Below are 16,587 nucleotides of genomic sequence, written 5' to 3'. Positions count from 1 at the left end.
CCAACCTTTGAAAATTCTAGTTCCAATGAATAATTATGACAAGGAAGCCTTTGGTTAAAGACTGTGAACATACATGTAGGAAAGAGAAGAGTAATTCTCACTCAAAGCAAAAAAAAAAAAAAAAAAAAAAAAACCCTATATTACAACAAAACTACTATAAGTAGTGTCTTTTGACTTTTACAACATAATTTGGCCCCCAGCTCTTGCCTTCTTAATAGTGAGCAGCAGGACTAAGGCACACAAAAATGTGAGAAAGACACTGCTGTAATCTCTAAGGCTCGCTAATGGACAGGCATACTTAGACCGCTCACATAGCGCTCGACTCCCATATCTAATCACCCACCGCACTGTTCTAAGTGGTTCCGGGACCCAAGCTGATAAAGTTTGGGTCCGCCCCATCTCTCGAGACAGTAGCGTGAAAAAAACCTGTTTGACCTCTTTTAAATAATTACTTTACTAACATAGTTTTCAAAATCTAGCATCCTTGACTTTGCTGTTAACACCCTCTCTAAGACTTAGTTTCTCAAACCCTGAAACAAGGGGAATAATTAGAAGCCTCAGAATTATGTGACTTCCTTAGTCACGTAGGCTACAACTCCCACACTTACACACAACCACACACACACACACACACACACAGCAGAGCTCAAGCCCAGATAATCTTTCAAAAGCTATCTCAATTATTTGACTATTTTAAGAGAGTACATTCTGAACCTTTACCTAGTTTATTCTAATAATTTACCCCAATCCCTTCTCTCAGGTATGGGCATAGTTTGACAACGTGAACTTGTGACCCAGATTCCCAGCTTATCTCTCCCAGAAAATTCACTCACACCTTCTACCTGATTTCTGGTATTCTGTGTAGCCTGGACTTAATACGTTTGTTTTTTTGTTTTTTTGTTGTTGTTTTTTTTGGTCTAAGCCCAGGAGAGAATTACCCAGCCAGTGATCTAAATGAGCAAGTCCCATTTGTCTCAAGGGCATCTTCTCCCAGGGGAATTTGGGACACTGTTTAGATGATCACACTTGCCTAGAGCTTGCCTCTGTTCCCTCTGTCCACACCACAGGAGCCCCATGGGCTTACTTACCTAGAACCACCCCCTTAATTGACCCATGGACACCGGAAGATAGCCACTGTAGTTACTCTAACCCTTCATGGAGTGAGAGGGGAGTGGGGACCAGAGAAGCCCAATGACTTAGGCCAAAACCGGGACTCTCTATTCCTCACACGGCAAAGCTTTCTTAACGTCAGAGATTTCCAAACTTCTTTTCAATCCAGCTTTCTTCCAACTATTTATTCCATGATCCAGCTTTTCGCAACCTTTTAAATCCAGCGCAATCCTGTGCAGAACAGATCAGACACAGAAGTTCATCTCACTCGCCCCTCTGCTCCTGGCACTACAGCCAGGCCAAGCTATTCCCTGCCCCTTCCAAGCTTGGTCCCACCTCCCCAGACCATCCGATCCACGGAAACCACTCTCCCCTCACCTTCTTCAGAGGGGTTATTGCTATGTGAAATTATCTCCTGCCTGGTTCCACTTCCCTGCCTCCATCCACTGGCTTCTGAGCACTGCAGGGAAAGACCCCACCATCTTGCTCCCTCTCTGTTCCCTCTTTCTTGCTCAGAGCAGAAGGCAGTCAGTAAATCTGAGACGAATGGATGAACGATTGAAGGGAAGTCCCCCACCACCTGCCTGAAATAACTCGTGCAGTGTTTGGGGGAATATAGATGGAAAATACTGCCCTGGGTTAGGGATGATGATAAACATTTACCAATTGCAGAATTTGGGGTGAGTTAGTCAGCATCTCCGGGCCCCATTTGGAAAATAAAGGCAGTAATACTGATCTCCTAGCACTAGTGTAGGATTTAATAACCTATAGAAAGTACTTGGAACAGTGCCTGACATGTAGTAAGTCTTTAAATGTGTCAGCTCTTATTATTACTAACGGCTCACTCTCTGGCCGGCTTTCTTCCAAGTCTTTCATATTGTATTAATTAATAATTGTAAGTAGGGGTCTTTACGATAGCTCATTTTCACTGGGCACTGGGCTAAGTACTTCTGTGCATTATCTCTTCCACCCTGCCTGGCAACACTATAAGATATGCTTTTCCTCATTTTATAAATGAGAAAAATTAGACTGCGTAGGTAAGAATAGCTGGCTGGTGCCTTGATACAGATCAGATGTAGCAGTATGGGGACTGAACCTCAGGCCTGGCTACAGAGACCGCGCCTCTACCCATACTCTCTGCTCCCCTCTGCCCTCCTTCCCAGCCCTCCTTGCTCTGAGCCAGTGATTTTGAGAGCAGTGATGGGAACCCACGGAGCCCTAAAGAGCTTGTCACACAAATGCCCAACTCTCTGGAGGGAAGAAAGAGAGAAGGGACTTCGTTACTTCAGTGTGGACTGTATTTTAAAGCCAACTTTTTAACAGTTTGGACCAAAGAGAAGTATGCTATCACACAAAAATGTTAAGGTGACATTCACACTAATTGCTTTCTATTTGCCAAAGTCCTAGCACTATCTTCCCGGCATATAATCTCGTTTCCCTTCAAAATTTCATCTCTAATTACATGGAGCCAATGTTGTTTGGCAAAAAATAATTAATAGGATAAAGGATGAAGGGGGAAAAAGAGAACTGGTTTGGAGGGGAGAAAAATCAAATAGAACCACAGAGTGCTGTGGGCAAGGCAGGGTTTGGGAGCATGTAGAGGATATAGAGAATCCATAAAAGGATTTTTTTCCCCCAATGTTTGTCTATTTTTCAGAGAGAGAGAGAGAGAGAGGGTGTGCATGAGCAAGCATGGGTGGGGGAGGGGCAGAGAGAGAGGGAGACAGAATCTGAAGCAGGCTCCAGGCTCTGAGCTGTCAGCACAGAACCCTATGCGGGGCTCAAACCCACCAACCGCGAGATCATGACCTGAGCCGAAGTCAAATGCTTAACCGACTGAACCACCCAGGCACCCCTAAAAGGATTTTAGCCAAACGCTTGACTGGAAGAGCAAGAGTGACTTATTTTTCTTATATATTTACATTCAAAAAGAAGAAGGCATATAAGCAGTTAACCATTTATCAGGAGTAAGGGCTCAGCATGGGGTCTGGGCAAATATTTTGGAAAAGTTCAGGTTTGAAAATTTGAGAGTGAACTCTGCCAAGTGGACTTTAATAGGAGTTCATGTAATAATTGGCCTGGGAGTTTTAACCAAAAAAGTAGATGCTTTGAAGTGCTGGAAACAAAAAGAACATTTCATGGCAGTTTCATTAGCTCACATGATCACCAGCAGATGATAAACGACAAATAGGTCTAGAGCCTTCAGCAGCCCGGCAAAGTCCTGAATTTTGCAAACAATTGAAAGTTCAGCCCAGCAGCCTGAACAATTTGAATTGTCAAGTCATAGGCATTTCTGATGAGTTAAGAGGCTGAAGCCGATCCATATCGGAGATTGTCGGAGCTAGAAGGGATCTTCAGAGTCTTCTAAGCTCATTCATTTTGGACATGGGGAAACTGAGACCCAGAGTTCCCAAGGACACCTGGGATCCAGATCTGCTTGTCCATTCGGTGTATCTCCCATGTCACCTGCCATTCTTCTCCACAGTCCAACTTCCCAAGGCCCCCTGCCACTTCCCACCTTCCCTCTACACACCTCTCCTGCTTGGCAAGGGACACAGGTGGGAGTCAATACGACTGCATACCCCCTGGAATCCTGGGTGGCGGGGGGGGCTTTGATGTCCCTCGAACAGAGTAGTTCCCTAAAAATTTGAGGAGGGGACTCAGTACCCTTTGACAAGATAGTTTTCCCTGAGCTAAGGAAGGGCTTCTTCATCCTCTATTTTTTTCCCTTGAACGCCCCCCCCCCCCCACCAGATGTGACAGAGCACTGAGCTAAAAATGTCCATAGTCCAAAATCAAGAGCACACCCAGGTCTAGCGTGAGAAGGACAAAGAACCACAATTTTGGATGATTTGTGCTGACTCTATATCCAAATGGCAGCATCCAGATGCTGCTCAAGACACATCAGCAAATACTACTGAGGACCTCCTCCGTACAGACTGTTCCCAGAGCACTCTGTGCTTACTTCCTGGTCAGCACTTAACATACTGCTCTATAATTATTTGCTTATGTTTCTGAGTATCTTGCCAGCCTAAGGAACCCATTCCGACTCCAGTACCAGGCCACAGCAGGCCCTCAAAAGAGGTGGTTTGTGCTGGGCTAGTCTGCAAGGGATATGAAATTAGACCCCGCCCCCCCCCCTTCAAGGTTCAAAGTGTAGATGGGATAACATAAGCCCATCAAAATTTAAACAATAAATGTAAAATTAAACAGTAAATACAAAATTAAAGTTCAGGCTTGTAGTAGAGGTTTCTGATTAATCGCCTGTGTATTATTATCCACAAAGAGTTTTTTAAATGTCCCATGGAGCCCTAGGTTTGAAGAGAGATGCTCTAATGGATGGAATGGATGGTGTCACTTAGGTCAGAAGGTTCTGGACAAGTTAGTCCCAAAGCGCACATGCATGTGCACATACACCCAGGCACAGGGTCTTTTTGTTGCTGTTTTTTTTTTTACCTCCTTAATTATTAAGATTTTGTTCATCCCCCAGGTACTTATTGGGTGCCACTCTATGCTAGGCACAAAGGAGACAGCAATGACAAAAGACAAAAAGTCCGGCCCCCGTGGAGCTTACCTTCAGCAGGAACGTTCCATTAAGCTTTCTTTGGGAAAATGCCTCACATAACAAAAAGGCGCTGGTTCCAAAAGTACCCGAGAGAGACCACGGGAGTTCCAGGAAGATGCAGTGAAAGAGGGCTGGGGTAGTCACAAACGCAGAAAAGGCCTTTCGGAGGAAACAAGTAGACGCTGGGTCTGAGGGAAAGTAATTGGGATGGGCAGAGAGGCCTGGGGAGAGCAGGGCCCACGGGCAGCATGTTTGGGCACAGGTGAGAAAGCCCGCTTAGAGATGGGTTGTCAGGAGGGGCAGTGACAGAGCCAACTGAGGCGGCAGGGGCGGGTGGCGCCCTGTCCCAGGCACCCCGCCCTTTAAGAAGGTAGCGAATCTCGTCGCGGAGGGAATTGAGTGGAGCACCGGAATCGAACATGTGCTGTGCCGTTCAGAGGATCGTTAAAAGTATAAAGCTTTGTCAATCTCAGGAAAATCCCTCTGGCACCATCCAGCTCGAGCTGTTCAGGGCTGCTCCTGTGGGTCTCGGCCACGGGTCCTGCATTTAGGGCATTTCTGCATTTAAAGCGGGGAGAATTGCTGCTTCTAATCTCTGATCAAAAAACCAACTTGAGGGTAGAGGACGAGGGGACAGCTGCATCCCTGGAGGGTGTCACCTGGTGATCCGCTGCCCTTCCGCCCTGCAACCCACAACTTAACATCATCCTTCTCCCCACAGCCTGCCTTCAAGGGCCTCACCTTCACCGACCTGCCTTTATGCTTACAACTGAACATCATGCACAGGCTGAGTGACGGGCGGGACCTGGTCAGCCTGGGCCAGGTGGCTCCTGACCTGCACGTGCTCAGTGAGGACCGTCTGCTGTGGAAAAAGCTCTGCCAATACCACTTCTCTGAGCGGCAGGTCAGGGGGCCCAGCGGGCAGTCCTTCCTTCTCTCCCTTCTCTGTCCCCCACCCTCAGATGTCCTTGGCATTCTTCTCGCACTTTAGGCATGGGTGCCCACCCTCCAGGGCTTCCTGGCCGACTGGAAAGCAACAGTACAGGGAGTTTCTAAATAATGTACGTGAGGGTTTCCCTTAAGGTGATTTTGATGAGAAAAAAAAAAAAAAAACTTACATTTTTTTTTTTAATGTTTATTTTTGAGACGGAGACAACATGCGAGCAGAGGAGGGGCAGAGTGAGAGAGAGACACAGAATCTGAAGCAGGCTCTAGGCTCTGAGCTCTCAGCACAGAGCCCAGTGCAGGGCTCGAACCCACGAACCGTGAGATCATGACCTGAACCAAAGACCGATGCTGAACCGACTGAGCCACTCAGGCTCCCCCACCAACTTACATTTTTAACCTATATGCACACTTTGCAATTTGCTTTAAAAAGTTCATAAAGGGGGCGCCTGGGTGGCTCAGTCAGTTAAGCATCTGACTCTTGATTTGGGCTCATGTCCTGATGTCACAGTTCGTGGGATAGAGCACGGCTTCAGGCTCTGTATTGCTTAGGATTCTCTCTCTCCCTCTCTCTCTGCCCCTCCCCTGCATTCATTCTCTCTCTCTCTGTCTCTCTCTCTCTCTCTCTCTCTCTCAAAAAGAAACATTTTTTAAAAGTTCCTAAAGTGGCATCAATCCTCCTTTTCTATAACAAAGTAACTTACAAAAGTCACTTATTTTCATGATATTTTACAGCTGATGTACTTTTACAGATATTATTTCATTTTAGTCTAATGACCCAGGGTGGAGTAGGTATCATTATACTCACTTTAAACAGATGAGGGGGCTCAGACCACAGGTGGCTAAGTGACTGTCCAAACTAGGGGAGTGGCTCTCGAGGTGAAGAAACCGGCCTTGAATCTGAATTTGAACTGGGGCCTTCTGACACCCGAGGAGTCCTGTTTCCCCTCCTCGTGCTGCCTCAGATTTTTTTTCCCAACTTCTTTATATAGACGTGTGAGTTCAACAAGTTCTGTTCATGAAGCCACTAATATTTAGATCTAGATTAGAGGCACTATGCCAAGGAGTCACCGCATCTCCCGGGAAATAATCACTCAAGTCTACGGCTAAGAAAAGATTGAAGGTGTTTATGGAGATTACCTAAACTTTAAAGGACCATCCAAATATAATTTAGTAGAGGTCACTAGTAAGATGTCACCATCCACCTGTTTCTTTTAAAGACTGGTAAAAGCTACCGTTTAACTGGGTAGAGCTCAGAAGGTCCCTCTTTATATCTTGGCTATTTTTTTCCCTGGAAATTGCAGGACACAGATGAAAAAGGGGGAAGGAGGGTGGGAACAGAACTTTTCAGAACCAGAAAACCACAAGCCATGTTCTTGATGAACTCTTCTGCAACTATCTGTATTTGTTTGCAATTTAGATCCGCAAGCGATTAATTTTGTCAGACAAAGGACAGCTGGATTGGAAGAAGATGTATTTTAAACTTGTGCGATGTTACCCACGGAAAGAGCAGTATGGAGACACCCTTCAGCTTTGCAGACACTGTCACATTCTCTCCTGGAAGGTATGTGTCTCCAGTGGCTGCCACAGACCCCCAGCCCAGCCCCTGGGAGCCAGCAGCATTGCCAAAGCCTTTCCTACTCCTTTCCTGCTCTTCCCCTCTGCAGCCCCCAGCTGAAGGTGTAGGGAAACTGAGTCAGTGCCTGGGGGAAAAAAACTTTCAAAGACATTCATTTCCTCCACCCCCTTACATATATATATTTTTTTATATTTATGTATGTATATTTTATGTGTATATATATATTTTTTATGCATCCCACCCACCTGCAAATTCTCCCATCTCTTTGGGCATAGGCATACACACACACACAGCTCTCTAGTTTTGCATAACTCACGGCATTCTTGACAGAGGAATGTTGCTTTGAGGTTGGGAAATGACTCACGGTGCTAACAAGCCAGCAGGATGCTTCTGAGAACCTAAACCTACCCATGATGTTCCTTTCCAGGGCACTGACCACCCGTGCACAGCCAATAACCCAGAGAGCTGCTCCGTTTCCCTTTCACCCCAGGACTTTATCAACTTGTTCAAGTTCTGAATCCCAGCACATGACGACACTTCAGACGGGTTCCCCGGCTGATTGGATTCTTGGGAATACAGAGTTTGGACACTTCATTTGTAAATAGTGTACATTTGAAATGCTGGCTCAAAACTTCTGAGATAAGTCACTGAGAGGATGTTGGAAGGGGAGAGATGCAGTTGCTGGCTGGGAATTTAAGACTATGGACTTCTCATTAGAATTGGTATGGAAAATCAGAAATACTGTAAATAAATTTTTTCCCTAACTATTTGCCGGCAAGACTATAAGGGCAGGAATTCAGTTTCATCGGTGAAAATGGAATTTCCTTGACGTTCACTGAAACGCCTTTGTAGTTCCCTAGGGATGTGGAAGAAAAGGGCAGAACTCGAATACAAGATAGAACACTCTCTGTTTACAATGTGAAAATTTGCTTAAAGAAAGGAAGAGAAGAAGAAAACTTCATTATATATGAGAAGTCCCCGCGCTTTGGTTTCGATTTTGGGGGGTTTGTTTTAAAAAGGCAAAGGAAGCACCACCCATCTTAACCCGTGTGGGCACAAGGCCTTATCTTGCAAATATATCACACAATAGTCTACCTCGGAAAGTATGCAATGCCCTCTCTGACAAAGCGCATTGTCCAGTAGGCAGTGTCTGTTTTTCTTGGTTTTTCATCACCCGAAAGTGGTTTAAATAGGAAAGGGATACTGGAGGCAATCCTCATCATGCTTGAGACTTCCCTTTTAGGCGAATAAGCACCTCTTCAGAGTTGCCTCTTTTCTAGAACGGCCCCACAGCGCGTATGCCTCTTTCCCTTTCGTGCTGTAGCTCATTCAGGGCAACATAAGGCCAATTAAAAACAGTCCCAGAGGAAGTCCTGCCGCAGAAAAGATAGAATCAGTCACCCAATAGCTGTGAAGACTTTCTATTCCTGTTTAACTTCTTGGTTTGTCTGGGCTTCCTGGAATATCTTCCCGGATAAGCATATCTGTGGACTGGTCGGAGCCAGAGTGCCGATAAAAGCTTGTAAAACAGGTTTTACATATCAGTTAAACGTGTTTCCAGCTGCTGTTCCTCATGACAGGGGATGAGTTGAGGGGCTTTGTTTTCTTTTTGCCCAACATCAAAATTCAGTCAACCTAAGCTAGCACTTCTTGCAAGGATGACAAGAGAAAGCCTGGAGTTCCAATCACAGGGAACAGAAGTACTGTGAGTTCATCCTACACTTGCTACATACCCCTGGGGATCTTGCGAGGCAAATTATCAGCAGGTAGCTGTGTAGAGGAAAGGGAATCTCAGGACTTAATGAGTTCATTGTCAAATATTCCTGGGATGGGGTAGGGGATGTTTGGTGTTTTTTTTTACTTTTTATAGAACTTTGCTTTTCTACAACAATGTACATATCTTGGCAGTTGTATCTGCTTCATGCTTTTTTTTTTTTTTTTTCTCTCACGCAAATAAAGTTGCCACTCTGCATGGCCTTGGCACATAGGTGAAGCAGAGATAGGAAACTTGCTCACGTTCACATTGAAGAACAGGGTATCCTTAGGGGTTGAACCTTGGGGTGACCAGATGAGGGGAGAGATGGTTAAGCACGTACAGAAACGAGGCAAGGGACCGGCCAGTGATGCGAAGTCCCTTCATGCCCATCCGTCAGTGCACAGTCCACGACTCAGCATCCCAAAGAGAAGTCAACCATTAGTCCCCTCACTTTGCAATGCCTGTGTCTACACCCCAGGGTGTCTCCACATTTCTTTTCCTCATCACCCCTGACAGAAGAAAAAATTAAATTGAATTTAAATTCTCCCCACTGTGACAAATATTAAAGAATAAGATTTTGTTGGGTAAGGTTGAGCTTTAGGAACCCCTGTATGACCGGATGGGATTTTTGCTTCCCCTTCCCCCCTGAGTCAGAGTCACATTGAGGATGCAGGGCCTAAGTGGAGAATAAAAAGCTGGCACTTCTATAATTCAGAGACGTGCCCCCAAATGTCTCGGCTTCCTTAAAGATGTGGGGCAGAGCTGGGTTAATTGTCTCTAGATGCTGGAACCTTTAGCTCTGACATTTTTAGGTTTAGGCATCCATGGCCTTCCACATCTGCCCATCAACTCATGACCTCTGCCCCTTCGTGCTGATCGGGGAGGTGGAAACTCCTGGGTACCCTCAGGTTTACAGTCCCGGAACTGTTGCCTGCTTTCGACCGTCAGCACAAAACTGCCAAACCAGTCTCATCTGGACTTTGTGCAATGCCCACGATTGCACATCATATGCCAGGCAGCAAGGCACATCTGTGCAGGATGACTCCTACTACCCAGCGGTGGGGTTATGGTTTTCTGAGATGTTTACCTTGATGGTGCCTCTGGGCTCTCCCCATCTCTGTTGGCATTTTTGGAGGTGGTGTGAAGCAGAGTCAAGGAAAAATTTTAAGGAAGAAAAGAGAAGAAACCAACGCTCTTGGTTCTCTTTCATTGGGAGAGGAGAATAAGAAAGGAAATGGCAGGTGGAGAGGGACGGGGGAAGGAATAGAAATGGCCTATCTTTGATGCTGTGGTTTGTATGAAGGCATTGGAGAAGAACATAGTAGGTGCAGGGCATCTGTGTTGGCGCCACATGGCAGCTGTTAAGCATGGTCAGAGCCTCCCATGTAAGTAGAGTGAGTGAAAAAGAAAATACTTGTTCCCTGGGTACCAATCATCTATAGAATTTCTATTGGCAAACCCTCTCGGGACAACCTAACCTCAAAACAAAACAAAACAAAACACACAAAGAATCCCTGTCTTCCAAACTACTGGTCTAAAAGCCAGAGGGACAGGACGATGGAAATTGCTGGAAGAAATAGAAAGCTCTCCTCTCTTTGCTGTACCTACCTACTACCCCCGACCCCAACCCTGTGATGTAGAATTTGAAATTGATGTCGACTATGAAGTAATGCGGACTTCCAGAGAAAGAAGGAGTGTGTCCAGGGCAGTGTGAGGAAGTCCACAGGGATGTTCTGTATGATGAGCTGGTCCAACATAAAGATGTATGAGCAGTGAGCCTAGAGTCTCTTAAGAGTAAGGCACAACGTTTGGGGAAAGAATATGTGAGTGCTCACTTCATAGCAAGATCCGGAAGAAGGTCCAATGACATCTTAAGCCAGGTTGCATTATTAATGCTATTACTCTGAGGAGACAGATCAGTGGCGTGGGAGGGTAAGTGGCATAAAATACAAAGTGAAAAACATCCCCAGGGCATCGGGTATGAGATGACATTTGTTCAGTAATGATCAATTTTATATTGAAGTGGCTGGGAGGAGATACTTGAGATGCGCTGGGTTGACATTGCAGAACACTCAGCAACAGTGGGCCTTCCTTGGGGACATGACTTGGTAACAAGTTGTGTACTGTGTTACCACCATGACTCTCCGTGGATTCAAAAACTTTGCTCATAAGGAGCCTACGATTAACAGAGGCTCTGTTTTTCTGTTGTTTTCTATGTGGGAGAAGGGAGGGGGCTTAGAGTATCATTTGTCTAAGCAAGTGGAGTGATTCACAAGGTCAATCATTTCAAGACATGTTCAACAATGTATCATTTGTAGCACTCAATACAATGTTTATCATAAAATATGCACCTGAGTTTATATTTTTCTGCCAGGCTATAGGGCAATAATGTTTTGCTATGCACTCTATTTTGTGTGAATTTTTTTAAACTGTAATTTTATGTGTGAATTTTTTTTAACTAAACTATATCAAACATATTCTATGTGGACATCTGGGCTTTTTTGTTTTTTGTTTTTTGTTTTTATCTGTTTCCAACTATCTGAGTCTGCGAACCATCCTTCTGACTGGATGCTGGCCTAAAATCCTATTAGTGTTTAAACAGACCTCAGAAACACCCTGAACCTCTAGACAAACGCAAAGCCGTGGCTCTTTGATGTATCTTGGGCTCTTGATGTCTTCAGTAAACAAGATCGTAACTCCTTTAAACTCCACGTTTTCTCTAGAGGTTTTCTTCTCTTTTTTTTTAATTTTATTTTTTTATTTTTTTATTTTTAAGAAGAGTAAACCCTCTGTGATTTTCCAAAGGAAGGAAACTCCTATCCCAGACTTTAATGCTAGAAGGGAAGTGAAAGATGGTGGAGTCTGGCATTCCTTCTGCCTTTCAGCATGAGGTAGTGGGTCCACAATATTCAGGGGACAAGTCTGAGCCCATGTGGTACTCAGTGGTAGACCCGAGTATAAACCTGGGACTTTCTGAGCTCTTGACTTTGTGCCCCCTAACCAGCATCTTTTGCTATGTCTGGAGACATGTGATACCTGACCTGAATCTTCTCAACACCTTCGCCGTGGAAGGCAAGCATGAGAGTCCGGTGTTAGGCATGTGGCCATTATCTTTTCCGAATATTTTAAGCCCCTGGTTCTCTATGGAGAAATTCACATTTCTCCCTGGAGCCACTTAACATTTTTACAAACCTCTGACTCTACTGTGAGGACAGCATTCTAGTGAGTACAACCTGCTCGCCATAAAGTAAGCAGCATGTTTTGACAAATTTACTTTTCCCTGGGTACTTGCATTTTAATTCCAAAAGTGGCCCTTAAGACAGAAAACGGCTGAGCGGCCAGCTTGCTTTCTAGAAACTGAGGTTCTGAAACCAAGCTTGGGAACCAAGCAGATATTTCCTCTCTTAGACTAAGAGGTACATTTAATCCATACCCTCATCTCCCCATCTTCCGGCACCTGGCATGAGATCCAGTGAGCTTCTGTCCCAGTGCAGACCCTCCCACTCTCTGCTAAACCTCATCTTCACTAAGCAAAGAGGGATTATTCCAAGAGGCAGCAAAGAGCGAGGGACCACAGATACTTCTGACTTTGTCTGCTGGACATTTTTCAAAGTGTCTCTGAACTCAGCAAACAAAGCCTCCTGAGAAATCTCTCAAAACTCAGGTCCTGCTCCATTTGTCCAAAAATGGATAGCTGCTCCAAATCTCTGAACTTCTTAAAACTCCATCTGCTACAACACTACTTCTGGAGTCTGAACATGACTTTTTCTGTCTTTGAGTATAGCAATGTTTGTTTAATTAACGATGTACAAGTCTGTTAAACAGAAGGCTCCAACTACTAGTCTATGCTTGAGAACTCTTGGCACTATCTTTATTCTACCAAGTGCCAATAACCCTGGCTAAAGGGGGTGTATATTCAAGTCCACGTCCTAAGTCGAGAAGCTTTACTCCTTTCAATAAAAAAATGCTATAAGGGGTTGAACGTTGTAACTAAAAGTATGAGGTTAGACTAATTACATACAAAAAATGTTTATTTAATATTGTGTGAGCTAAGCCCTCCTGTATAAATTATTTGCACACTTTTCTTGCATGATGAATTGATTTTTTTATAGTTGTTTGTACCGGACGGTGGCATATTTTTGTAAAGATTTTTTTGACACTGAATTGCAATAAATGTTTTTCCAACAACACGCCGGTGCATTTTGGTGCGTGCCAATTCAAGTTGGCTTTCTGAGCACACGGACTGCATTTACCTTTTGCCTCGTAAGGCTTATATGCCTTGTCCCAGGAACTTGTTACCGTTGGTGTAAAATGTCTAGGGATATGTAGAAAAATGACCGCGCTGCTGAGTACCAGCCTCAGTCAATAACACAGAACTGTGCTTAAATGGGATATCTCCACTTACTTGTGTATAATAGAATGATGGGGGACTAGTGAGATGTGAAATCAGTATCAACTTTTTCATCAACATTTATCGAACAGCTACAATACGCTGGACCCTGTGCGAGGCACTGGGAATAGCATGGTGAACAAGACAGATACAGTCCCCGCCTTCATGGAATTTAGATTCTAGCAGGAAAAACAAAGACAGACACACACAAAGCAAGTGGGAAGATATTCAATTCATAATAAGTGCTATAAAGAGAATAAACAAGGGGCTGAGATGCAGAATGTCAAGGGGACCTGCTTTGGACCGGCTGTGCGGGGGGCGGGGGGGGGCGGGCGGGGGGGGGGGGGGGGCGTCTCTCCAACAAGAGATACTGAAGCTGAGGTCCAGAATGTGAGAAAGAGCCTCCTCCAGAAGAGTGAGGTCATGAGCACTTCAGAAAGAGGGAATGGCTTGTGCAGGGTTCAGATCATGGTCCTGCCACTTACCTGCAGTGTGACCTTGGCCACCTCGACTCCTCTAGGTCCCAACGTCCGAGACTCCAAAATGGTGAAAATAAATCTATGACTGGGGTTGGGAGGGTTATGTGAACCACTACAAGTAAAATGTGTGGAGCCACACACACATTCAATAAACGCTCATTAAATGTTAACAGTTAACAGTCCCTGAGCGACAAGGGTCTGAGAATTAGGTTGGGAATTGCTCTGCGTCTCTCTCTAGTCAGGTGTGATATGCTCGGGTGACCGACATGGCGACTGACTGAATAACACATTTACTCTGGGACACACACTGATCCTGCCTGCCACTAACTCTCCATCGGAAAACGACGTAAAAGGCGCATGAGAGTAATCAGAGATTTTTTTTTAATGTGTATTTATTTTTGAGAGAGAGCGAGTAGGGGAGGGGCAGAGACACAGGGAGACAGAGGATCCAAAGCGGGCTCCACGCTGACAGCAGAGAGCCGGATGTGGGGCTCAAACTCATGAACCAACCGGGAGATCGTGACCTGAGCCCAAGTCGGAGGCTCAACAGACTGAGCCACCCAGGCGCGCCCCAAGAGATTTTTTTTTTTTCCTAATTTCCACCAGGATCACAAAAGCTCACCATTCGCAAAATATCCCATGCACTCTTTGCTCAGACTACTCCATCCACCTGGAATACTCTTCCCCTGCCTCTGACAGATAAGCATCTATTACCCCTTAGGGCCACCTCCTCCCTAAAGCCTCCCCAACTGCGTAAATCTCACCTCCCATAACCCTTCCCTGCATCTAGACTTTGCTACACTGTAGTCTAACGTGGGGGCTATATCCTTGTCCCCAGCACAGTGCAGGGGCTGAATGAATTAACACACACATACATTCACAAAATGCTTTTGGAAGTCTCACTGACCACATACTTACCCTCCACTCGAATAAGAATCAGTGTGAGTTGATGGACATAGAACTATTTACAGCTTCTCAGTTACAAATAACGGTAGTTGAAAAAATAACAAATGTAGAGACCTAGTTTTCATTAAGGTTTTTTTTTAAGTTCAACTAAATCTTTACAAGTCTAGTAAATTTTCATACAAAAGAAGAGGGGCTTTTATTACTGTTTGATAAACGCAAGTTGAACAGGCCAAAGTCCTTTTACAAAATAAGTCCCAGGGTGCCTGGGTGGCTCAGTTGGCTGAGTGGCTGACTTCAGCTCAGGTCATGATTTCGCGGTTCATGAGTTCGAGCCCTGCATCGGGCTCTGTGCTGAGCACTCAGAGCCTGGAGCCTGCTTCAGATTCTGTGTCTCCCTCTCTCTCTGCCCCTCCCCAACTCATGCTCTGTCTCTCTCTGTCTCTCAAAAAATAAACATTAAAAAAAATTTTTTAAAAAACCAGTTCCTTTCATACACTTAATGAAAATTCCTTTAAACATGTTAAAGCTACAATTGTAAATCTAGCACATGTGATATATATGTATACATATATATATATATGCACTTCACATTTTTGCTCAGGTAGGCATCAGCCCTAATAAGTAAAACACTCCCAGGTAAATTAATAAGTTATTACATTTAATAAATTAAGCATAAATATATCTCAAAAACCCTAGCATTGTTAAAACTAGTGAAATCATTATACCTTTCCATTTAAAATCATATCTTATACTAGTTACTTATTTTAAATGGAAATCATAGGACTACTAAGGTAGGCAGAATAATGGATCCCCAAAGATGTCCACATCCTAATCCCCAGAACCTGTGACCATGTTACATGGCAAGGGAGAATTTGCAGGTGTGATTAAGGTAAGTGCTTTGAGATGGAGATTCTCCAGGACTACCTGGGTGGGCCCAGTCACAAGGGTCCTTAAAAGTGGAAAAAAGAGAAGAGCACTAGAGGACAGAGTGATGTGATGTACAAAGGGCCCTCCCACCATTGCTGGCTTTGAAGATGGAGAATGGGGGCCATGAGCCAAGGAATGAGAGCACTGTATATCATCAAGGAAAGGCAAGGAAATTATTCTCCCCCAGAGCTTGCAGAAAGGAACACAGCCTTACCAACACCTTGAACTTAGCCCAGTGAGATCTGTGTCACACTTCTAAAATTCTGATGGATCTGCATTGTTTTAACCACTGGTGATTTGTGACAGCACTAACAGGAACTAACATAGTTAATCTGACAGATTTGCCAGCACGTCCAGCAGCCCGCCCTACAAAGCTATCGGTTACAGGGCGCCTGGGAGGCTCAGTCGGTTAAGCGTCCAACTTCGGCTCAGGTCATGATTTCATGGTTTGTGGGTTTGAGCCACCCCCCACCCCGCCCCGTCGTGCTTTGCACTAAAAGCGTGGACCTTGCTTCTGATTCTCTGTCTCCCTCTCTCTGCCCATCCTCTGTGCGCACTCTCTCTCTCTCTCTCTCTCAAAAATAAACATTAAAAAAAAATTTTTTTAACTTTATAAAATAAAAAAAAGCTATCAGTTCTGACCCTTCTGTGGCATGTCCCCCATCCCAAGCTGAGTGAAGGTCTTTCTGCAAATGAAAGGCACAGCTGTCTTTATAGCCTAATTCAGCAGCAAGAGTTATGTTGACTGCCCAGGTATATGACCTTCAAAGCCAAACAGGAGAGTTCTGCTTGTCAGTGTAGTAGGCGTAAAGTTGTCTCCTGCCCTTCTTACACAGGCTTAATTGAGGTTAACACCAATCACATTCCTGCCCAAGAAACATCACAGACGATCAGCCTTTCAAAGTCTCTCCAATAAGCAATGTTTATGAA

General features: G+C 44.8%; 1 protein-coding gene across 1 annotated transcript in view; it reads left to right on the top strand.

Moving 5' to 3' along the window:
• FBXO32 (F-box protein 32) overlaps nt 1-13,145 on the top strand; it is a 36,291-nt gene extending 23,146 nt beyond the window's left edge. Inside the window, exons 7-9 of the mRNA XM_060611258.2 lie at nt 5,397-5,579; nt 7,041-7,184; nt 7,627-13,145. Coding sequence (XP_060467241.2) covers nt 5,397-5,579; nt 7,041-7,184; nt 7,627-7,716 — 417 coding nt within the window. The 3' untranslated portion in view covers nt 7,717-13,145. The remainder of the gene's footprint in view (nt 1-5,396; nt 5,580-7,040; nt 7,185-7,626) is intronic.
• The last annotated feature ends 3,442 nt before the right edge of the window (nt 13,146-16,587 follow it).

This window comes from Panthera onca, chromosome F2, assembly GCF_046562875.1.
Source record: "Panthera onca isolate mPanOnc1 chromosome F2, mPanOnc1 haplotype 2, whole genome shotgun sequence".
NCBI lineage: Eukaryota > Metazoa > Chordata > Mammalia > Carnivora > Felidae > Panthera > Panthera onca.
This window is presented reverse-complemented; position numbering and strand designations above follow the sequence as displayed.